Genomic DNA, 24,090 nt, shown 5'->3' with positions numbered 1-24,090 from the left:
ATTTCATTTAAATAGGCCTCTGGACCTGAGATTCACCTATTAATCCGATCACCTGGCACCATGAACAGAGTTAAAAAACGCCACTTCACGGAGTCCGAGCTCGAGATTTTGCTCCACGAGGTAGAAATGCGCAAGCATATGTTATTTGGTACCCTGTCAACAGGGATAAATGCTAAACAAAAGACAAATGAGTGGGAGCGTGTTTGCGAGGCCGTCAATGCAGTGGGGTCTCAGCAGCGCACACACTCTGAAATAAAAAAGTGGTCAGACCTCAAGGTGGAGGTGAAGCGGAGGGTTTCTGCCCATCGCCGAAGCGTGACCGCAACAGGTGGGGGGACGGGAGTGGGGGAACTCTCCCCCTTCGATTTGAGAGTGGCCGCTTTGATCGGTGACACAGCTCTCACCGGAGTGGTGGGAGCCCATGAAGGGGACACCGATCATCCCCAAGGTAAATATGCTGAATTCATAAATGCTGTAATTATACTGGTCATACAATTGGCTGCTTACAATACACAACGTAAAAACCACACAATGAATGAATGCAGAAGTGCACCGCGGGCGACATTTCTAACTTTACGCCCGCTTTTACTGACGTGAATACTGAACACGTCAGAGAAACATGATATTTGGATGTGCACAAGCCCCAGATGTGCATTACGCTGGTTTATACATACGGGACAATTACACGAATAAAGCATTTACTCACCCAGAAGCCACCCATCGCGTACATTGCCAGCCTCCAGCCTGTTCCCAACCATGCTGTTGGTCAGAATGAATGAATCGTGTGTTGAACCTGGCCACCTTGCCACGATGTTAAGGAGCTGCATTTGCGCATCACATATCACTTGGACATTGATAGAATGAAAGTGTTTCCTGTTAACGTAAACAAATTCATCCTGTGATGGCGCTTTTAGGGCAATATGTGTGCAGTCAACAGCTCCAATTACATTAGGGAAACCGGCTGTTGCTGTAAAATTGCGCTTTAATGTGACCATTTGCGATGTCCTCTAACAACGCTAACACAGCCATTGTTAAAACTATTTTCTTCATCCATTGCGCATGCTTTTATAGCCACCCATATAATTGCAAGGTGTGTTAATTGTTCATTAGTGTGTCTCTGATTTGCAAATCACTCTGATGAGTCATTGTTTTCACCTTTTTTCCCAGTTTCCCAGCGTCACCTCTAAGTGTCGCCAAAGGAACAATAGCTGTAGAAACGTGCGTACGACAGCTCTGGAGCTGGCGTGGGGACCGCACATTTTTACGGTCATTTCACGTTTTGTACATCTGAACGTGAGCGTGGAAAAGGACGTACGCCACGTTTTTCTGCGTACGCAACCTTAGTACATGAGGCCTGCTGCACAAAACTACAACAAATCCCTGGATCTTTGCTGCTTAATTTCCAAGCATTCTGCTGCTGCTGGTTACAATGGTGAAGTCCTGAGGCTGCCCTCTGCTGGCTGCAGGGATCCTCTGCACCCCAAAGGCAAGGGGTAATGATGGATAAGGTTTTCTTTAACAAGTCTTTCATTCTCACTTTCCACCTTAAAACTATGAAATTAACTGAACTATGAACTAGTTTAGAATTTAAATGGTGAACTATGAACGTGAACTATTCATGTTTACTTGTATGAACTGAACTTTGAACTAGTTCATGAGAGGTGTAAACTTGCACAACACTGGTGCCTGTGTAGTTCAGGTTTATTTAATTTCATTATATTTTCCTCCGAAAGGCTTCATGGTTTTTGCTTATAGAAAATGTCTTTTCATCATACCTGCACAAAGTCAGTTGAAACATGATGCTGGTGCTTTATTTAAAGGGAAGTGAAGTAGGTATGGTTGCAGTACATATTAGCTGAAGCCAGAGACAACTCAGTGGATCAGATTCTTTCCCATCTGGGCATTTTTGGGATATCCAGCAATATCAACTTCACAGCTTGGTTTACTCTCCTTGGGTTTAAAACAAACACAAAATAAATTATAGACGACCATCAAGGAGAGAATTTATAAGCACTAAAAGGTGTTTCAAAATGTTAGTGTTACAATTTTTCTTTTATCTAAATACCAAGAAGTCTGCAGGTAATATAAGAAACGATAAGGGAATATATCTTAAAGATGCATGTGATCCAGTCGGCCGACACAGCCATTAGCATGCCTTAAATATACTTAATATCAGTGCTGTGATAAACAAAGAACAGTTTGACCTGATATCCCATCTGGATTTCCTCCCCGCACACAAACGCACACACGAGAACTTTTGATACAGCACAATAATCCATTCACGCTTGAGCACAGGATTCATACGAACACGACGCACATGGAGACAGCCGAGAGGTAACATGAGCGAACCTGAAAACACAGGAGGTTGCGTCCTGCGCAGGGAGAAAAGGCTTGGATACTGAACTGTAAAGAAGGTGGTTTCTTTTTTTTAAAATGGTAAACCTTCTCCCAGCTGTTTCAAAACATTCGTATGTACTGGAAACGTATTGCTACACAGTGTAACTCCTTTGAGTTTCTATCTATCTATCTCTTTTTATATATATATATACTGGTATGTATAATCCATATTATTTAAATCAATATTAAGCTCAGTTTGAGGTTATAGCTATACTTTTGATTCTCTCTGATGAGGCGTGTAGTATTTACAGATGACCGTGTCAGTGCAGTGTCATAAATGAGAATTGAGTCCGTGGATATGAAACATGAGCCACACTGGATGTTGAAGTAATGGCGATGAGGAGTCCGGTTCTCTGACCATGTTCACAGCAGACGGCAGCGGCGCTGGGCAGCAGATGGAACAGCGAGTATAACGAAAGCTAGATCGACCGCTGTTGCGCCTTTTTGAATAACACGCGAGATGGGTGTTATTCGGTTTGCTTTGGATCCATCGACAAAAAATGACTACGTAGCGGATGACAGTAACTTAACAATAAGACCAGCTCAACAACACAGGATTCCCTCTTTTTGTGTTTCCCACTTCCCCCAAACATATTTCCTCGCTGGTCACTTCCTGTTCGTGTCAGTGGGGCTGTACTGGTCAGAGGTCTGGGAAGCGACTGGGATCCTCCTTGAATTGAGGGGGGATAGTGAAGATGGACTCTTCGAATTTGTCGTAGCGAAATTCCTGAAAGGTGACAGTGGCTGTGATCGTGGGGAAGACGGGGATGTCTGCGGGAAAAGGAAGCAGAGAAGAGAACAAATGAGATAGTGATGGTTTCTCTTGACACTCAGGAACACAGTAGTGGATCAGTGCTTACTTACCAAGTTTGACTGGAAACCCAGGCGGAAGTTTCATCTGAACAAACTCTCGGAGTTTGTTGAAGTGCTTGAACGGGGCGATGACCTCCAACACGTTTAGTAACCTGCAGGCAGCGGAGAGTCCGTGAGTCAGCAGTTTATTTTAACTATAAATGTACAGAAAATTGTAAATCGAGATCTTGGGTAAAGATAAAATACTAACATTTATAGGGTTTTTGCTTTAGAAATGACAAATGATTAATTGATAATCAAAATAGTTGATTCATTTTCTCAACTATTAATTCCTTAACTGAATAATTTCTCCAGTTTAAAATGAACTTTAACAAGTGTGTTGAATATTTATAGCTACATAGTTAATAAGATGCTAAAGGAGCGAGGCTGAAGTTTTAAGTCAAGTCAGCATTCTCACACTCAAACTCTCTGTAACACAGAGCAGGTGTAAAAGAGTCTCTACAGTGACAAGCTCTTCAACACGTGAGGATCTGAATCAAAACAAAATAACATCTGTACAATGGCTGCAGTGGTCTCTTTGGTGACACGGTTTTAAAAAGGGCTCCGGTTACAAAGGGGAAACAAATCATATTAAAAAAACATTAGCGCCTTTAAAAGATGAGGTTTTATTGCTTCCTCCGCCGAGGTTCATTCAGCAGAGGAGATAAAGCAATTTACTACATTATGTCCTGACAACATTTCACAGCGATGTCTGTAACCCATTAGGAACCACATCCTGTCTGTAGCCGACCTCCTCATCTACTCAACCAACCACGACTTTCTTTTTTCAGATCTTGTTTGTCTCTCACATTAAACATATATTCACGGTCAGGGGACCATTCCGGCTGCAGAATATCAATACACATAAATGATTTGTTAGTAGCTTAAGAAGAAGGGTCTAGATGAAAGTAATGTATACTTACACATGACAAAGTGAATAGGGAAGAGAAATCAATAATAATAATAATTTTTGCAGGGATCCACTCAGTGAAGTCCTCACGTGTACCTGGCCCAATTATCTGATCTGAATTATTTCATCTCCACACTCGCTCTTTTCTAAAGTCCCCGGCGTATGCGGGTGCATTCACCCAGGATCAATGCGTGCAGAAAGCTTTGTAAATAGATCTGAGGAGGGAGGGATGTGCTTACGACTCGATGCCCAGAGGGAATTCCTGGCTCATGGCTACAGAAGCTTTGAAGTTCTTCTTGCTTTCCTTGCACATAAGCTCTCTCCCAAGATGAGGTGGCCTGGAGGTGGGAAGAGACACAAAGACATTGCTTTTGAATTTCAAATTCAGAGTTAATACAATTTTTCTTGTGGCTGCCCTGAATAAATTCTTTAATCACGGTGAGGTCTAATTAAATCACAGAAAACACCAGATGCTTACTTTCCGTGCTCTGCTGTGATGTACTCTTCCCAGGAAAGAGTGTTTGGGGCTGGAGCCGTGAGCGACTGCCTCCTCGTAGGCTGCGGGACAAGAACTCATCAGGCACTGGCACAATCACAATCATCCTACCGCCTTCATCATTTATCATTAGTGAATCACGGTGGGACGTTGGCTTTCTTTCATCTCACCTCAAAGTTCTGTTCACTGATGCTGCCTCCTTTACTTAAGCTCTCCATGATGGCTTTGTTCCTCAGGATGTCCTCCTCACTGAGGTGCTCCCGCCGCTTCCTGGACTCCAGCACCAGACCGTTTACCGAATAGAAGTCGGCTTCGAAGTTTCCAACTCTCTCCTGCACAGAAAAAGGACGAGCTTTCAGTATTTAGTGTTTAATATTCTCAATCTTCTGTCATCCCTATCAGAATTCTCTGGAGGGTCTGTATGGTAAAGAAACGCCTTGTCTGGATGTCGGGATACAGTCAGAGTGAGCCCATGTTTGAGTATGGCAGTTTGACGGAGTGGATGACAGTTTCTTGTTGTGAACACGTCTGACCTGAACTTGACCAATCTCCTGCTGCGTTCTTCATATGTGAAAGGCAAAGATCTGGAAACTGTCGGATCCGGTGTTCCAAACCATTTCAAATGACAAAATAAGTTAGACTGAGCTACAAAAATCTATATATCACTGACAATTTATTTTCTTTGGGGAACTCTGAAAAAAAGCCTGGAGGTTGTGGGATTATTTGAGGAAGAGAAAAAGACTGGACACTTATTTTTCCATTATTTTTAAATTTTTGATCGATTGTTGTGAAAAATGGATAAAGTTCATCACTCTGGGGCTCTAAATAGAATTGGAATACAATTTACTCTGACTCTACTCGTAACTCATTGTCACATGCAACCCACTCTATATAACCGTTTGTCATCATGTAGTTTTCACATTGTGTTAACATTCTGTGTCCAGCACTATAATATCCTCAGCCTCACCGTTTTATCCTCCCTGAAGAGCCAGCCAATCTGACTGCGGGAGAAACTGATGGACTTGGTTGACAGAGTCGCTGAGTAGACGTCGCTGCTCATCAGAATGTCCACCTCTTCTTCAGTCTCCATCTCCGACTCCTTGGAGAGAATAAATCAAAAGGAGAGAGTCAGGTCTCTCTGTTCATATTAAACGCCTGATGACACCCGGCGAAGCAGACGTGTGGCCCCTCCCCTCACTCACCTCATGGTGTATTCTTTGGTACACTTTGGCCTCGTTGTCCAGAACCACGAAGGACTGAGCGGGGGCCGCGTCGCCGTTGAAGATGAAGCTAAGATCTCCACGCTGACATTTCATATCGTTGAAGTCGATGAGAGTGGTGTCGAGTCTAAATTAAAAGAGAGAGAGGAGACGAGAGGGTGATGAGAGCTGTGGAAATTGTTATGTCCTACTTTTTAGATCTAAAAGAAGTCCTCGACCTCGATACTCGAACATTTGATGCATCAAACACTGAGGATTCCTTCATTAGTCCCAGCAACAAACTTAATATACCAAAGTAGTTGATCTCTTACCTTATGTTGATGCCCTGCTTGTAGATTTTACAAGCATCAGACGGCAGCATCCGGGACAACAGAGGCACTGCAATATAGATGAATGAATAAGTGAGAATAGAGTCTAGCGTGGCTGACATCACACGGTTCTTGAAGTTGGTCTTAATTTTGTTTGTGTGAAACATGAAAACTCACCCCAGCTCTGAAAATCCCAGTGCAGCTCCAGATAAAAGTCTCCAAGCTACAGGAAACAGACACATGCTTCAAATGAACAAACTGATCAACTTTGCTGAGGAGACTACAGCACGGTGACGAGTTCAGGGACCAACATGCAAACCAAAGTCTGAGGACATTTTCAAACTCATTCTGTGTGTAAACGTTAACCGATGCAGAATGATGTCATTTGCACACGTGTCTTTTGCGTGGCGGCAACATCTGGGAACGCGACGCCAGCTGTGATCCTCACCTCCCTCAGGGCTTTCAGTAGTTTCGGCCTCTTGTCCTCCACAGTCTCCCTGGACTGCTGTTTCAACTTGCGCAGTATTGCAGTGACTGAGGAAAGAGGGGAGGAGAAAATACAGCCAGTTACACACACTCACACCAATATGATGCTGCACACTAAAGGGGATGTTCTCCGTTTATTTACCATTAAAACCACCAGACGCAGTCCCTTTGCTTCAGCCCACTTTATTTCTCTAAATTGAGTGCACGCAATTGGTTCAACTCTGTGAGGTTAAACTGCATTGTTCAATTACATTCCTGTCAGTCTCTCTTGGACCGGCAACCTGGCAAAGACTGAGCTGCTGCATCACAACAGTTTAAGAGGAGGAGGCTGGATGATTGGACTGCACCATTCTGCTGTAGACCGTCTGTTCTCCCATACAATAATCTATGGACTGGCCGGCATAGACTATAACCTGCAGTGAGGTGCTCTCTTGGGCGGAGGAGCAGTCAGTACTTTAAATTCTGTGTAGTTGAGTTTTTTTTTGTGTTGTAAATGTATATGCAGTTCTTTTTTTTCTATCACCTTTCCTTGGTTTTGTTACCCATTTGTTACATTTTCACATTAAGAACGTCTAGAATATCAAATTCTGAATAGCTGACATAATTTCAATTTATTGGGGATGGAGATTCATTGAGAGAGAAAGAGAAAGCGAGGCAGAGCGTTGAGTTCTATGTATTCGTTTCACAACCAGTCAATGGGATTTAACTCGTCCCCAGTTAGAGCAGGCCCACTGTTCGTTATGGAGATTTACGGTTTAATATGTGAGGGAGCATCACCACTCTCCCTCATCTCATTTCTGTGTGTTAGCTATGCTTCGGTGGCAGTGATTGGATCAGCTCTCGACAAGAGCAGCTACTTCTCACAAAATGACCGGCGACCACTTAACGATATGAACCGAAAGCCCCAATAAACCAGCATAACCAGGACGTGACATACAGGACCTGACTGAGGAGAAAGAATTGCTGACAGGACACTGGCTGTGCTCAGGGAGTTGGTCGTTGAGCACACACACGCGCACACGCACACACACAGTGAGTGAGCTGCTGACGCATTGTGCACATGTGTAAGAGCGAAAGGTGATGACTGATGACGAGACTGCAGTGTTTCATGAGCAGCTGTTACGCACGCAACTGATAATAAGACACATTATGCTGCATGCGTCCCTCTCACAAGATGATAACCAGCTGCGTGCTGCCTTTTATTTGACCAGAGATCTAAACCCTAACACCCCACTGTCGCTCCGGTTTGACTTTCCTCGCATGTCCTTGCGGATGCTGTGGATGCAGCCCCCCACCCCTTCCCTGCTTCGCTGCTTCCCCTCTTCCATGTGAGTGATGTGACCTTCTCAAAGCAAAACTCCTGGTCTCAGTCCCAAGCCAGCCTGCCACAGCAGGCACGGAGAGCCCGGACGCATACTAACCAGGGTCATCTCTCAAACTGCTGAGCCTCACAGCTTCCATCAGAGGAAACATAAGAAGATGCTGATAGTTCACAGTTTCGTTATCTACACAGCCAAACAGCGACTGATAACTAGTGATCTCAGCCGAGTCGCAAAAACTGATGTGATTTATTGACCATGCACATCTTCATCGTTTCTTTAATCGTTAGTAAATTACCCAAAATATGAACAAAGAGCCGGAATGGGGTCAGAAAAGAGAATCTCTGAGGTATTAGCTGGTGCCTTTCACATGCCATTTGACTGCTTTGACTGGATGTCAGATTTAAAAGCTGTCTGGTGATCAGGCTGTAAGCTCGGGCTTCCTCACACTAAGCCATTGTTCAGGCTCCGTTCCAACCATCTGGATGATGACTGCTGAGAGAAATATCGCATCTCGCTTTTTTAGCTGAACTGACCAGACAACAGCTGCATCTTTGTATATAAATACTTCATTAAATGGCTCATGAAAGGTCCTTCAAACATACACACACATGCTGTGACATCCAACAGTATTCAGCCCTGTTCCATTTTTGCAGAATTTCTGAAGCCAACAAAATTTTTTTTGGGGAATTCACTAGTAATTAATATTGAAGTAGTGCTATGAAGGGTTAAACAGTTAAAAGGCTTAATATTTTAACTCTTTATTATGCCATCTTAAGATTTTCTCTGTAACTGGAATGGAGTTTCTAGACCAGTTCAACCGAATTTGTCTCCGTATCAGAGCAGGAACTCCATCAGACAGCAGTCAGTTAACTTTCCAAAACTTGAGGAAGCATCACTGCAGGTATCCCACTGAGATATTAGAGACATGTCTCAGTATGAAAACTGCAGGAGCACTGTTCACATCACTTACTCATTTGCCTGTCCCCATAGCTGATGGCTTCTGCCAGAGGACTCCATCCCTGTGCATTCTTTATCTTTACAGGTGCATTGTGGGCCAGCAGCAGGAGGGCACATTCTGAAAGGAAAAGTTGAAGATGATCACAGATATTGTGTACACACTCACTGTCTTTTTGTTTTGTTATTTTGAGCAAACAACCTTTATTAAAAAAAAAACTCAACTAGTAATAAATGTCAAGATGACTAAGATTTAACAGATGAATGAACTTAAATGTGCTTTATTTATTTTCAGCTTTTAGAGTATGTATATAATATTACCAATAAGTATCTCCAGTGTGCATAATTATGATGGAAATGACTATACAGGCTACAAATGGACGAACATTTAAAGTTGTAGTAGTTTTGAAGTTAGTTCATACAAATTAAGCCAAACTCACGAGGGGCTGATAGATCAGCATCCACTACTAAGTTGCAGCCAATTTTTCTAATCAATAAAGGACACATCTGCAGAATAAATCAGCTGAGAAGTAAAGCAGCTAATCTAAATAAAGGCAGGACACCACATCATTGGACCACGTCTTAATGAATGAGCACTGAACCTGTATTTGATTAAGGAGTTGGTATACCTTCTGACTGCACTGCGTGTAAACTGCAATTTATAGCAGTTTCTTTAACCTCCATTATACCTGTTCTATGTTATTCCACTGGAGAGGTCAGAAAATACACGCTGAGTGCTGCAGGAGCACAGATGCTATTTCAAGAATAGCAGAACTGACTGTGCTTAAAAATGGCCTTGTAATGAGGGTGTCTAAATCTGTTATGCCAGCCAGACACAAGGCCGTGGAACACAGCAGATTGAGAGCAATTTGCTGGGCTCAAATTGAGGCTGGAAGATTATCATCTCAGAAGCATTGGGTTATTTTTGGTTCTATGAAAAACAAGTTGTAGGGTATAGGTCTACATGGCCACAGCTTATGAGTCCATATTGATAATAACCACAATGAATGTCACTCACATTCATATGATTTGTTAAGTTTAAAGACTTTTAAGACTCGTGAGTGAAGGTTGTGGTTTTAAACTATTTATTACACTTTTAGAAGCAGATTTATATCAATCAACACAAAAAGCATTAAATCAATATATAAAGCACTTTTGCCATATTGCTATTGAATGGTTTTGCAATAAGTATTGACATTTTGGAGTCCAGCCCTAGTAAGTTAAATACATTTGATCACGCGAATGTTCATATTTACCTTTGTGGCCCAGCATCAGAGCCAGGTGCAGAGGTGTGTTCCCTGAGAGGAGAGACACAATAAGTACACAACCATACAAACAACTAATCCCTAAACACACACACACAAGTGAAGATATGTTGTGTTGTGCTTTCAAACAATGTACTCTGGGAAAGCAACACGAGCACAGAGCTCACCGTGCACGTCCTTCTGAGAGATGCTGTGGGTCCGGATGAGAGAGGAGAGTCGACGCACGTCTGCCTTGAACACGCACTCGTGCACGGGGAACTCCAGCTCCTCTTTGGTGAGGATGATGGGGTTCTTGTTGTTGTCGTTGACCACGGTGCCGCCGGGCGACACGTTGCCGTTGATGTTGTTCGCATTGAGCTGCTGCTGCAGCGCGGAGGACTTCACGGACTTCTGGAAAGCCCGGTTGGACTTGAACAGGTTGCTGGTTCCGTTGGGGATGGTGTCGTTGGAGGTCTCGTCGTGCGCGTCCCTCCTCTCCTCGTTCTTGTTGGGCTTGTTGTTGTGGTCCTTGCGCAGGGCGCGGATCTTCTCGCCCGTCATGATCACCTGTCGTGCGCGCTGCCCGGTTCTGTAATAACTGCGCTACAAGGCTGGTGGATTGAAAAAGAACGAGAGCTCGTCTGCATTAGCAATAACAGCTGATGTGAGTTACATCCGAGGGTTGAGCTCCGCGTGTTGTTTTAGCAGGCGACCGTGTTGCGTTCATATACCGTTACACCTGCTGCCCGGCTCCGCAGCCAGCGTTAGCCGCCAGCAGTTCTCGAGCTAAGCTAGCCCACAATGGAAACTGAATACAATGGGTGCGGCGATGCAAACAGAGAATAACGCGAAACAAAACAAAACGCACGCACGGAGTTAACACGCGGGAATGAATGAGAACAAGCAGCCAAAGACTACATCGTCATCTCCGTCATCTGTTTTTAAAAATAGCATCGACTCAATTTGCTTTGTAGCCAAATTCAGACGCTCCGATGAACCTGCGGAGCTAACGTCCCCTGTTAGCTGGCTAGTGTCGCGAGATTCTCCAGAAAACCGACGCGAGTTGGAACGGTCGCAGCCCTGCCGTCATCTTTAAGCGACGCTGGTATTTTTCGTGTAGCACTGTTAGCGAGCAGCTAGCTAGCTCACCTGTTTGTTTTCTGGTCTAAAAATGGCACCAACGAAAAAGGTGAAGAAAGTGGTGAATCAGGAGGAGCTGCGGCGCTTGATGCGGCAGAAACAGAGACAGACGACGGATAAGAACCGCGTCGAGTCTCCGTTCGCTAAGTACAACAGCCTGGATCATCTCAGCTGCGTGCTGTGCGGGGTGCAGGTGAAGTCCGATCTGCTGTGGCCGGCTCATGTCCTCGGGAAACAGCATAAAGAGAAGGTGGCTGAGCTGAAGGTGGCGAAGAGTCAACCAATGCCTCCACCGAGCCAGCCGGTGAAGAGGAAAGCGACGCACAGCGAGGACGGCAAAGGGAAGAAGGCGAAAGCAGCGGCGGCAGCGGGGCAGTCTGAGTCCGGGCTGCCGGGGGATTTCTTTGAGCGACCCGGAGAGAAAGCAGCTGGTTCTGCTCCTAAGTCTGCAGGTTTGAGTCTCTTGGCTGGAGTCTACGGTGGTGATGATGATGATGATGATGGTGATGAAGCGGATGCTGGAGAGGGAAGTCAAGCAGCAACCTCAAAGCCTGCTGCCCCGAAGGCTGAAGGTGAAGCTGCAGGGCTGCCATCTGACTTCTTTGACAGTTCCATCCCATCCACACCCTCCATCTCCCACTCTGGATCCATCCACAAAGCAGAGGTGACGGAGAAGAGCGCAATCAAGAAGGACTCAAACAAGGAGATGGCCGAGGCGCTGCCCGAGGGCTTCTTCGACGACCCGGTGCGAGATGCCAAAGTGCGCAAAGTGGATGCACCCCAAGATCAGATGGACAAGGAGTGGGACGAGTTTCAGAAGGAGATGAGACAGGTGAACACCAAGTCAGAGGCCATCGTAGCTGAGGATGACGAGGAGGGACGCCTCGAGCGTCAGATCGACGAAATCGATGAACAGATTCAGTGTTACAAGAGGGTCGAGCTGCTGAGGGACAAGCGCGATGTCGCGAAAAATCAACCTCTGCCCAGGAGTGATGAACAAATGGAGACCGATGACATGAGTGTGGATGAAGAGGACGACGAAGAGGAGCTGCTGGGGCTACTGTCCGGAGACTGGAGGGCTAAGGGGGCACTGGCATAAAGTTCTGTGAAACATTTTTCTCTAAAATGTTTTCAAAGTATTTGAGGTATTTTTTTGTACATGCTCTAAATCTGTAAATAAGTTTGTTAATGGATACTCATGTCGTCCTTTTTGTGTATATTTTCAAACTGGGTTTAATAATTGCTCTGGTAAAACATGCACCTCCACAAGTTAAGGCTTCTCCCTTTGTGGCTCAAAAGCACGAGACACAAATCTTTTAACTTTGTGTTTATTAACTGATGCTCACATGGAAAAAAACACACATTCATAAAATCTCTCATGTCAGTAGCAGCATGAATCCCAAATCTAAGTCACGATGGCCAAAGCTACTTAACATGATCAGCTCAACTAACCATTGTCCTGCAAAAACAAGTTGTTGATTATGTTTGGTTTAAAGTATCTGTTCATGTGACGTTATAAGCAACATGCAAAGCACAACAGAATTATTTTCTTTAAATATACAATGTTCAGGCCGTTGCAGAAATTGTTTCTACCCAACCCCTTTCAAAAGATAATTGGCAGAGGATACGTTTGCAACATTTTTACATGAGTACAATGTTTGATTACTACAAACTTGCCATGTAAATGATGCACCTTTTTATTAGGTCCATAAAAATTGATTAAATGAATCAAGTAAAGAGTGATAATCAGTGCTTCTTAAACTACCTGTTACACATCGGGGGTTAGCTGTGTCGTCTGTCTACTGCAATTTCTATCCAGCAGACTCTACGTCTTTTGTTATTGCTACATATACCTCGTGAGTCACCAGGTCAACATTCTTTCCAAGTGTTCATAGCCCTTCACATCTTTAAAGAACTGAAAACTGCAACCACAAGCACAAACAAATAAAAAACTACAATTGGACTAAACACACAATCACAACTAACCGAGGATAAATGAGATACACACTCAACAGAAAGAAGAAATCTGAAAACTTGGATTCAGCTTAGAAAAGAGTATACAAAAACCTTTACTGTGATACTGGACTGGGTTTCAGATAAGTTAGGAAATTGTCTAAAAACAAAACCCACCCTCACAAAAAGCTTTTTTTCTAGTAGTCATTTTTAAACATTCATAAAATTCTATCCGGGGTTCTATAAACCAGGTGATGATGGGCGGGGACCCACTGACATTTACAGCCTCTCAAGAACCTAAATGCATTGTTACATTAAGAGGGTTAAAAATAACAAAACAGAGGTGCAGGTTAACAGCAAGTTCGAGAACAGAGTGGAAAACAGGATTCAAATACACCTTTTCATTGTTAATAGACACAAACCAATAGATTTGCTAAATTAAGAGCTGAATATTCTGCATATGGAGTAGTGTTAAAATGTTAACATAATGTTTCTGGGGCCGAGATCGTGCTGAGATGGACTCAAGCGAGGGAGGGGAGGGGGTGAGTGTGGGCATGCCAGTGCCACTGTTCCACAATCAGTATGATAAATATTCAGTCCACAAAAGTGCAGCAATAACAGAAGCGGGACAGGAGCTCCGAACAGCCCTGACCCCCCTGGGCTTCAATACTGTTCACTGCGATCAGGGACAATGTGCTCACAGGCCTACGGCAGCCGTCAGCTCCATCAGGGAGTACCTCTGGTCCCTGTCATTGTCAAAGCAGTCCAAGGTACGAGCATCAGGTGCTGATGTTCCAAATACTTTCTTCAGATCCTGGTAAGTTAATCCGTGTAAACTGTGTCCAACACCTGCCTGCTGGAAGATGTCCTCCAAATCTGTGGATAAAAACAGGTATTTTTATTCTGAAAGGAAAAAAAAGCAGGTTGTCGATGCGGTCGCTGCACAATCACATCAACAACACACCATGTATTTGAAGATCTATGTCCCTCTCATACCTGTGCAGTAAATTTAAAGCAACACTATGTAACGTTTACTAAGCAACGGCGCCCCCTGCAGCCACGTGTATTGTTCCTTCTCAGGTCTCACTTACTGAACTGAGACCCAACTGAACGTGAAATAGGGTGCAAGTGCAAAAATGGCATGTTGATGCTTCTCAGGGGACTGTGTCTCTCTATTATTTGGCAGAAATGTCTTGAGCACTGGTCGTCAAGGAGCAGTCGCCACACAACTCGCAGACTCTTGATATTATACCTGTCTGTTTACAATACAGGTATCTAGCTTGTTATCAACCTCTTGGCAAGAGAGCAAAAAAGCTTTCCCCGACACGTCACACTATTCCTTTGACGAATGCTGAGATAAAACCGTGTGCAGTAGTAGTGTGCACCTTTCAGGGAGCTGACACCAGGCAGGGACACCCTCTTTGAGCATCTTGTCTTGTTTCTGTGGGCATATCTCTTGGAGCGTTTAGGAGTTAGGAAGCGTGGACGCCTGCTTGTGTGCGGCTCCGTCAGCGGCGTGGACATCTCTGTGAATAAGATCAAATGTGATAAGAATAGATAAAATTGCAACATGGACAAATCCAGTGACAGCCGGCTTTATTTAAAACGGTACCCTGAACATCTCCAGGTGTTGCTTTGGTCGTACTGGCTTCTTGCACCGTGTCAGTTTCTGGAGTTTCACTCGTGGTTGCCAGTTGAATTGCCTCGTCTTCATCCTTTAACTGTGAAAGAGATGGATGTTTATTTTACTCTCCGTCTTGAACCCATTGCCACAAAAAGCTTCATTCTTAAAATACAGAGTGTAAGCATTGACTCACGCTTTGTTTGGACCCGTTCTCCAATGAGACCACTCTCTGACGAAGATCTGCCACTGTAGACAGGAGGACATGGATCTGCTCAGCAGTCCAGACGTGGTGCTGCTCCTCCGACTTGTTAGTCTCACCCACTTCTTTCCTCAGGTCTGTTAGGTCCTATGAGAAAAACAAAACAAAAACAAGTTTATCTACCAGACAGTTACTGTTTGATTGGATTTCTTGCTTCTAAGACAAATGCAATTTTGAAAAATTTTATATTGGATCAGGTGTCATGTTTTTGGCAGATTAGACTGGAAAACAATTAGGAGTGAATCCTTGTTATACATGTTCACAAATTCAATTTGACAATGTACCTTCCAACCTTAAGTAATGAGACTTCAGAGAGTTCAGCCTCAAACGAGTCATCCCAACATCCCATAATAATTGAGTTCCCTATTCAAAATATATATAATTATACAGGAGTATAATTATTTGGTCCTCCTCTTTTCCACATCCTGTTTTGCTTGTTAAAAATAAGAAACATTCCACAGACGCTTCACATATTCGCCCTACTTTCACTCCAAAAACGAAAGCATCTCCGCTTCCAAAAATAGAGAGTGTCACTTGTTTCATGTATTATGAATAAAAACCCAATGCACGGATCCCAGAGATGACAGGACCCTCTTAACCCGGGGACTCTTTCAATGTAAGCCTGACAAGAACTGCAAAAACACAACAAATTAATCTAGAAGTGGCAAAGTTCACTGCCGCTGTTGGTTTGGATGCATGCAACAGTTACGCAACGAACCCCATCAGCGACAGAGTCATCTTTACCATATGTAAAGGAATTTGCCTCAATTCCCAGTGAGATAAACATGCCAAAAGGAGGCGCATTATGCAAATACGTAATTAAAGACCAGTAGATCAAGTTATTCAGCATGTTTGCTTCAGCACAGTGTACTGCTCTGTTTTCCTTACACACCCAACTCCATACGTTCAAACATGAATGATGAATGGGGAGATAAACAGCCTCCAGCTATATCTGCCGAGAACATAGAGAGGAAAATAAAAAAAGACAAGCTGTCAAACAACATAGGTTAAACCAGTTTTGAAACAGGCTCATGAAAAATCCATCTTTTTTGCTCGTGTGGGATACCAGAGCACACTGCGCGATGCTTCTTACAAAGCAACATAGCTTGTGTTCCTCTGTGAAGTTTGTCAGCTGGCCAAAACACCGTATCGACTTCTCAACAGTTTCACACACACAGTCTGACAAATCTCTCTGAACCGCTCAGGCTATTCTCACAGACTACATCCGTCTCACTTCATTTATTTATCAACGCAGTGACTGAAGAATGGAAACAGCCACTGACGCTGATTCATTCTGGGATATAAATGAATAATAACATGGGCACAATGTGATGTGAGCTAATAAACACACCCAAAGATAAACAGATCGAAACAAAAGACTAATCATTCTTCAGGTGCTGGACTCCTTTTTGAAGTCAACAAGACACTTTAGTTTTGTGACTGTATCATGCACAGCTGTGATGAGCTCTGAGACTAGATCTGTCTACAGACATAAAAAACACCTGCTAAAGTCCGAAGTGCCCTCTGTCATAGTTCCTGTTCTAGTACGTGTATCTAGGACGCAGTTTTACCACCCGCAGTGTCACAAGCTGCTGTCACGGCTGGTAAATAAACATTAACAACAGCTGGGGATGACAAATATGTATATATTTTTTTAAACAAACCCTAATATCAAATACAATAAAACATTTAGTGGAATTTCTTCCAGATAAACCAAAAGCTTTCACAGAATTTCAAAAAATCTGCAGAAGAAACCTCAGATTATCAAGTTACTTATCCACAGCCACTGTGCAAACATTAGAGTAAATTCATCAGGATTAATAATCGGTGGCACTAATTCTCCAGTGGGTTTATAGTAGAAGAAGAGAGCCTGATTAAATGAAATAATTAAAAGAGTGCCAGTGAAATCTTAATAACATTTAAGTCACAATTATGATTTACTATCTTACATTAAGGTTTTATTTACGCTGCGATCGTTCCACTTCAGCCAAGCGTAAACATTTTTCAATGTCATATGCCTACAGAAACCAGGGGAGGGAACACCCACCTTGTGTTATTACAAGGTAATCGAGTGCTCAGTGGAAAAAAGAAAAACTTAAATTATCCCCGGCTTGTATTTACCGTTTTCTTCTTTGAGTCATCGTCACTCTTCTGATTTTCAAGAGCAGACTGCATCGTCTTCACGTCGTGCTGGACACTTGTTAGTGTGCTGCCGATTGTAGCAACACTCTGGAAAAGAAAAATACTTTGTGAGGTCAGGTACGACATTAAAAACGTTTTCTTTTCAATCCATTTCGCTTTGTCTTTACCTTTTGAAGCTCTTCAACTGTTGTAGGAAGGCTGATCAAATCTGCGGCCGATTTCAAGTTGGCCTTCAAATGGTTTACGGCCGAGTCCAGCAAACTGATCTGCAGGTGTCAAATGATACAAAGTATTCAGTTACACCTCGGAGCATGGTTGAGCAATCCGACAATTCCTCTTTAACATCAACAACTTATTTTTCAAGCGAATCATAGAGATCATCACCAATCTTGAAATTCAGTCTACCCTAATATAATGGATACATCTAACATTCACAATCCAACACGATGATTCCCTCCTAGACGGCTGTGCTGATTATATCCATTATGTCTAATGTTTCTAAAGGATGCTTCTGAGGGATGACATGCCAAGACTAGGCCATTCAGTTCAACCAATCAATATTCAACCAATAAAATCACCACTAACTGAGGTGGTCAGTATTTTACTCTGGTGTTTAAAAACTCAGTCCTGTGTTACATCTCTCTTTAAACATATATATGCAATGGAAGCCTTGTAGCTTCAGACTAAAACTAAAATCACATGCATTTCCTTCTTAACCCAATTTATGAAGTAACTGGTTTACATTCACTTGCACAGCACCATTGCAATTTAATGAAAGAAAAATACAATTTATTGCTAAATTTGGCATAATTTCAATTCTTTGTATTTGTTATCTATTTAAAAAGGGAATGTCAGCAGCACAGTGCATGTAACTCTTATCAGTCTGACTCGTACACTGTGACACTGTGAACGTATAGGTGGCTTCAACCCCTCCAGGCAACACTTGAAACTGACCTTTCTGTTCATTTCTGTAAGATTCGACCAGAGTTTGCTCAACCCCTTGTCCCCGTTCTCAATGTCATCAAGCTTCCTCTGCTTGTTTTTCAGGTCCTCGTTGAGCTTTGGTATTTCAGTGGACGACACCTTCTGGCTGGATTCCACTGTTACAAAAACATTAGAACAAGTTCATTGCAATGTTAAAAAGCAGAGGAGTGCAAGACTGTGTGTACCTGGGATATGACAGGTTCAAGTGTCCAAAGGGCACTGAGCTTTTTATGACCATCACGGAGTAAGTGTTGGTGTGGGATGTTTGTCTTACTGCTGTGCAGCTTTTCTTTCAGCGAGTCCAGATCTTCTTTCAGGGCAATCTGCATCCATATGAGACCAGCACAGGCCATGACACATGCGGCTAATATGATGAACAGAAACAAGGGGTAGCAGACATTGCAGCACTGCGTGTAGCTTCTCCTGTGGAAAGAAGGAACATGGTAACGTTAGACATTGCTACTTCACAGCCTCTTTCATTATTAATGAGGGAGATATTTTTAGAAGACTGCATGCTCTGTCATGGGAATTACGAGTTTTAAAACATGGGTTGGTGCATACTGCATCATCATATCACTATTCTGAATTTGGCTGAAAAAAATTCAGACACAAGGCCTGACAATCTTTCTGTTTGTAAGATGTACCAACTGTTTTATTTTACCTAAGCAACCACTAACAATTATTACTTTGGTCAATGGTGGATTTTCTTCTGTATATGTTAGTGAGCAGGAATATGCAAAAACCTCTCAACAGATTTTCCAGTAAATGTTGTTGCAGATCTGGTTTAGGGGGCGGATCCCTAACCTGTTTCAGGCTCTTAAACATTGTGAGATTAAGTTTTCAACTTTTCATTGATTTCTCAAAGAATAGTTAATGGTTATTTCATTCAATTTAGATTGAGTGTTTTCACTTTGCTGCTGATCCAATTAAAAAACCTGACCTAGATAACTTAAATGTGGATTCATAGGGGACTGCTGGGCCTGAGTGGAGGTTATTATTTTCTCTATGAACTAAATCATTGTTGAAAATTGCCCAAAATTAAGTCCAATTATGTAGCTTCCTACAACCTATGGTAATTGATTTGAGTTGCATCCAAAACAAAATTCGATCCTGTTTAATATCATGTATTTGTACATGACTCAGAAAAAAACCAATATAAGTACAACAGGTGTTTTTGTTCCGAATAGTCTGATTTACTGTTGAGGATAATAATGAAGTTATATATTTATAGACTACAGCTTTGTGTATTTTAACGAGGAGAGAATGAAAACACACCATTCCACACTCGTGTTATTACAGAGACCACTCACTTCCCAAAGTTGGCTGCTTCGCTCATGGTGTTGAACTCGTCGTCGTCGGAGCTCGACTCGGACTCGGAGTCCGGCGGCTCGGTTCTGAGGAGCCGGTGACCGGAGCCCTTCTTGGTCTTCTTCCTCTTGCTGTCCCCGAGTCCGATCAGCGCGTTCAGCTCCTTCCGCTTCTTCATCTTCTTCTGGGGCGTCAGCGAACCCGCCGAGCCCGACTTAAACCCGACTAGATCCAATGTTTGGTCCAGTTTGCTGGATGTTGACGTGTGGGTAGCGGCTAAGCTAACCGAGCGTCCGCCTGCTAGCTAGAAATGTCAACCACGCAAATGCGGTGTAGGAGATAAACACATCGGACTGTGGTCGCTCAATTCACTCCGCACCTCGCACACTACACCGCTCGGCAGCTCTCCCTCTTGTCTCACTGTCCACGACGAGCAGCCGGGCGATCACATATGGTAACTGAGCTAGCGCCTTGCTAACGGAGGCTAACAGCGGCTGGTTGACGCGACCGGGCTGTCACATCCTCCGGGAGAAGGTTCGTAGGGAGCCGGGGTGCGACGTCGCTCCCTCTGAAAACCCCACACACACCGTTTAAATAGACGAATAAAACCCACGGTGAACCAGGTCACCGAACCGGAATACGCGGCGCCGTGTTAGCAGCGATCAGAGCCGCTGCTGCTGCCTGTGTTGTTAGGGCTGGGCGTCCCGAGTAACCTCACACCTGATTGGTGCAGGGGACGAGCTACAACTTCCTGTATTTGGGCCAGAGACTCACACCGCAGCACCACACCACGAACACAACACCATGCAACACCACGAACACAACACCATGCATCACCACACCATCAGCATCATCTTCCCCGACACCACCAGTGTATAGGTTATGAGAAACCCTCAGGATGCAGGTAAAATACCCCCCCACACACACACCTCTGATACTGGACGTGTTGCAGGTCTCTGTTGTCATTTGGCGTCTAATTGTGTTTGTGGCTTTAGTGTCTGAAGTTTTTTTTTCAATGCATCTGCTGTCATGTTGTGTAGGTGTCTTTGTGTGGCCCCCTTCAGCCATTTTGCAGATGCTGTGGTCAAGTTACGTTTCTCTTTAATGTATCTGAAGTTGTTATTTATCTTTAAGGTAGTTTGTGTCAATATTTGGTCATTTTGGCACGTCGTTATCATTGTTTTGTGTGTCTTTGGTTATTTTGAGTGTCCTTTATGTAATTTTGGGTATCAGTGCAGGTGTTAAGTGTCTTTTTGTGTGTCTTTCGTCATTTGTAGTGTCCTTGTAGTCCTTCTGTGTATTTTTTTTATGTCTCAGTAATTATATTGTGTCCCTTTGCAGTTGTTTTCTGTGTCTTGGGTCCTTTTGAGTGTCTCTTGGCTCATTGTGGGTATCCTTGCAGGTTGTACGTGTCTCTTTGTGGTTGTGTTGTGTCTCTTAGCATTTCAAATGTGTGATTTTGTCTCTTTTTAATCATGATGTATTTGTATATGTGTTAGTGGGCAGGAATACGCAAAAACCTACTCAACAGATATCCAGACAATGTTGGAGCAGATCCGGTTTAGGGGGCGTTTCCCTGTTTGCAGAATGATAAAAACTAATTATTACATTAGTCACAAAACAATCAGCAAATAAATCATTAAAATAATCATATGATTAAATGTTTGTAAATAATTGTACAAACTTGGCTGCAATAGAATACTTTTCTGTTGTTTGATTACTTCATTGAACTTTGAAGTCAGCCTCATGATTAAGAAATGTAATTATTCTCCTGAGCAGAATTAAAGCAGGGGGTCACTTCGTGCAAAATTACCGAACACAAACAGATGAGGTGTCATACTGTCGGATGATTTAAGGATAAACAAAAACATCAAAATCAATTTTACTTTCACAGCAGGAAATGAATGAAATTGTCATGGGGACTGACAGTGGGTTGTTTGGCTATTAGACAACTGTCAGACTGATTCTTCATCTTTATCTTGGCACCAGTACAGGACAACAGCACAGTTACACTGTAAAACATATATATTGCAAGACTTACATAGTATGTCAGAAACAGGAGTTACATTGTAACTTAAAAAGGTAATACACTATGAAGAGTTAGAAAAGCACTAAAAGTCAAGGGAACTTACTGCACAAGATTCTTTAATTTTGCCCAATTCCAACCTCCTAAGTTTGTTAAGTTACTTTGTTACATCGCTGTAATTAATCTATATGTATATAGCATACATTGATTGTGATATATATTGATATTGGAAAATATCAATATTACACTATATATACAAATTATCAGCTCATCAATTATTTGTTTAAGAGCTGCAGCAATTATTCCACGTCTATCAATCAATCAATCATTCTGTGGATCTAAAGAAAAGCAGTAAATCGCGCCAATAGAACCAGCTCATATTTCAAATTATTCATTTATAAACCAACTCAACAATAAATCTGTCTTAATGCTGTAACTACAGTACGTAGTGAACTGTAGCCATTGTGTATTGTCATGTCCCCAGACCATTGTGCTCTTTAAGCCATTTTGTTTTGGAGATTGCTCCACATTTTATAAAAATGGGATTACATTTTGTTTTGTTTGAGTTTGCCAATTCCAGCGGGGGTCTTCCAGCAATCCAGCTGACCTGGAGCGCCATTGGGCCGACCCAGCAAGACACAGGAGTTGAGTAGAAGTAAAAGTAGAAGTGGGGGTCTCTGCGGTCTGGCCTTTAGCTCTCTTCCATTGAAAAGGGACTCCCACTGGCCTGCTCCTGGCTTTGAAAATATGCTCCTTTATGTGCCTGGCCCCTCTTACTGCCGCAGCACAATACTGGGAATAATGACATTGAATGAAAATGGCCACACTGGGCCAATTTACAAACGCACAAAGGAATTGAGATGCTCCTCAGCTTCCCAGTATGGGTTTGGTTATTGAGCTGCAAGATATGAGGCCGACTGCTGATGCTTTATTATCCCTCAAAAAATAATTTCTCATGGCAATGCTTGTCAGTTCACAATAATAGCAGGATGCCACCCAGACAAATGCAAAGCTAATATTATCATAGCCTCCACAGAATTGCGTGCAGACCATGTTATTCTAGCACATTACTGTAATCCGGGAAGCGGGGACTGTATTGTTATGAATGCATTTGTTGTGGATCCAACGGTGTCATGTAGGTAGCAGAGCAACAATCAATCAGAGGCTGCTCTCCACTGTAGGAACACCTGGTGAGGGGACATGCATCACGCTGAGGGCCTGCGCAGACCCCCGCCAGCAGAAAGCTGCAAATCAAAGCATCGGAGGTGTTTCATGTCTGCGCCAGAGTCTCGCTTTTTCATCCGGGGTTAAGACTGAAAGGATGACACTTCAACTTATGGCTCCTCACATCTGCAGCCAGGAGGTAGGGAGCATCAGGCACGAGGAGCCCATGACTGTGATTACCACAAAACACTTGTTTTTGCACTTTGTTCACAGCAGGGTTACTCATATTCTCACCAGGAGTGATTCCTGCAACCGGGGAGCTGCCTCGGGTGCTGACAGCCAATGTAAATAGCGTTGGCATGGTAGGAAATGGTGAATGGAATTGACTGCTAATTGTAGGCTTTCTTCTAACGCGGCAGACACGGCGTGAATACAAATTGTCATCCGTTGGAGGCAGCGCTGCGATTAGAATACCAATTTCTCCCACCAGGTAATTTTATCGTCTTCCGACCATTATGTTCGGTGACTCAACAAGCAGACATGAGGGTTTCATCATGAAATATTTGCCTTCCCGGCTGACAGATGAAACGGGATCCTCTCGGTATGTAGAGCTGTGACACATTCTCCAGCTCATGAACTTTATCTCTGACAGCTGCTGCCTGGTGCTTCACAAGGAAACAAATCATTTACAGTAAAGCACCAGCTTCTTTCTTCACTTCTTGCCAGTATTTGCTCTCTGTCCCTGTTATTACAGTCCTTTCTAAATCCTTTTTTCTCAAACATCATCTAAGAACTGTGGTACAGGCCCAACGTGAACAAACAGGTTGGTTTATTGGAGGTGAGTTGTTTTGTCAGTAGCCTGCTTGAGATCTCGGAAACGTCAACCACAGCAATGACCTGCTCATCATGTTGCTTTAAACACCAATGAGCTGTTTCCACCAGATCAACCAATCACAGCCAAGGCGTCACCAATTAGTTAATTAATCAATCAACCAGTCAATCAACAGGAAGTTGCTGAAAGTTTTGCTGCTTTTCCTTGAAGCTATGGGAGTATCTTTAAAAGAAAAACAACATTTTGTAAAGAAAAAACGATTCACTTCTCCCTGGTATTTCATACACCAAAATCATTCACGAAAAGAATCTGAAGATTATCAGTAATGAGAAGACGGTATACGGTCCTGCACCTTACATTTGTTCAGCAGTGTGTATGTCCACTGAAAATGTTGTCAGAAACACAGATATGGCAACATAGGGTTTCAATTAACTGTTCTTTTAACAATTGATTAATCAGCAGGATATCT

The 24,090-nt window shown here is 43.1% G+C and overlaps 3 protein-coding genes across 3 annotated transcripts; 1 reads left to right on the top strand and 2 right to left on the bottom strand.

Annotated features, from left to right (window-relative positions):
* Positions 1-1,789: 1,789 nt before the first annotated feature.
* LOC133968145 (ankyrin repeat domain-containing protein 13C-like) lies at positions 1,790-11,189 on the bottom strand. Its single transcript, XM_062404001.1, has 13 exons — positions 10,378-11,189; positions 10,202-10,243; positions 8,962-9,066; positions 6,632-6,717; positions 6,361-6,406; positions 6,187-6,253; positions 5,858-6,002; positions 5,623-5,754; positions 4,826-4,987; positions 4,638-4,717; positions 4,399-4,497; positions 3,262-3,362; positions 1,790-3,168 (listed from the first exon to the last, which is right to left on the bottom strand). Exons 1-13 carry the CDS (start codon positions 10,748-10,750, stop codon positions 3,038-3,040), a joined length of 1,569 nt encoding a protein of 522 aa, XP_062259985.1. The 5' UTR covers positions 10,751-11,189; the 3' UTR covers positions 1,790-3,037.
* A 77-nt stretch (positions 11,190-11,266) lies between these two features.
* znf830 (zinc finger protein 830) lies at positions 11,267-12,524 on the top strand. The gene has a single exon (XM_062404004.1). It carries the CDS (start codon positions 11,361-11,363, stop codon positions 12,426-12,428), a length of 1,068 nt encoding a protein of 355 aa, XP_062259988.1. The 5' UTR covers positions 11,267-11,360; the 3' UTR covers positions 12,429-12,524.
* A 117-nt stretch (positions 12,525-12,641) lies between these two features.
* Positions 12,642-20,303, bottom strand: efcab14 (EF-hand calcium binding domain 14). The gene is made up of 9 exons (XM_062404002.1): positions 19,602-20,303; positions 18,566-18,714; positions 18,262-18,407; positions 17,475-17,573; positions 17,287-17,394; positions 15,100-15,252; positions 14,895-15,003; positions 14,668-14,808; positions 12,642-14,158 (listed from the first exon to the last, which is right to left on the bottom strand). The coding sequence occupies exons 1-9, from the start codon at positions 19,775-19,777 to the stop codon at positions 13,980-13,982; spliced, it is 1,260 nt and encodes a 419-aa protein (XP_062259986.1). The 5' UTR covers positions 19,778-20,303; the 3' UTR covers positions 12,642-13,979.
* Positions 20,304-24,090: the final 3,787 nt, after the last annotated feature.

Source organism: Platichthys flesus, chromosome 14 (assembly GCF_949316205.1).
Source record: "Platichthys flesus chromosome 14, fPlaFle2.1, whole genome shotgun sequence".
In the NCBI taxonomy this organism is placed as follows: Eukaryota; Metazoa; Chordata; class Actinopteri; order Pleuronectiformes; family Pleuronectidae; genus Platichthys; species Platichthys flesus.
Note: the sequence above shows the minus strand (reverse complement) of the source record. Positions and strands in the feature narration are given on the sequence as shown.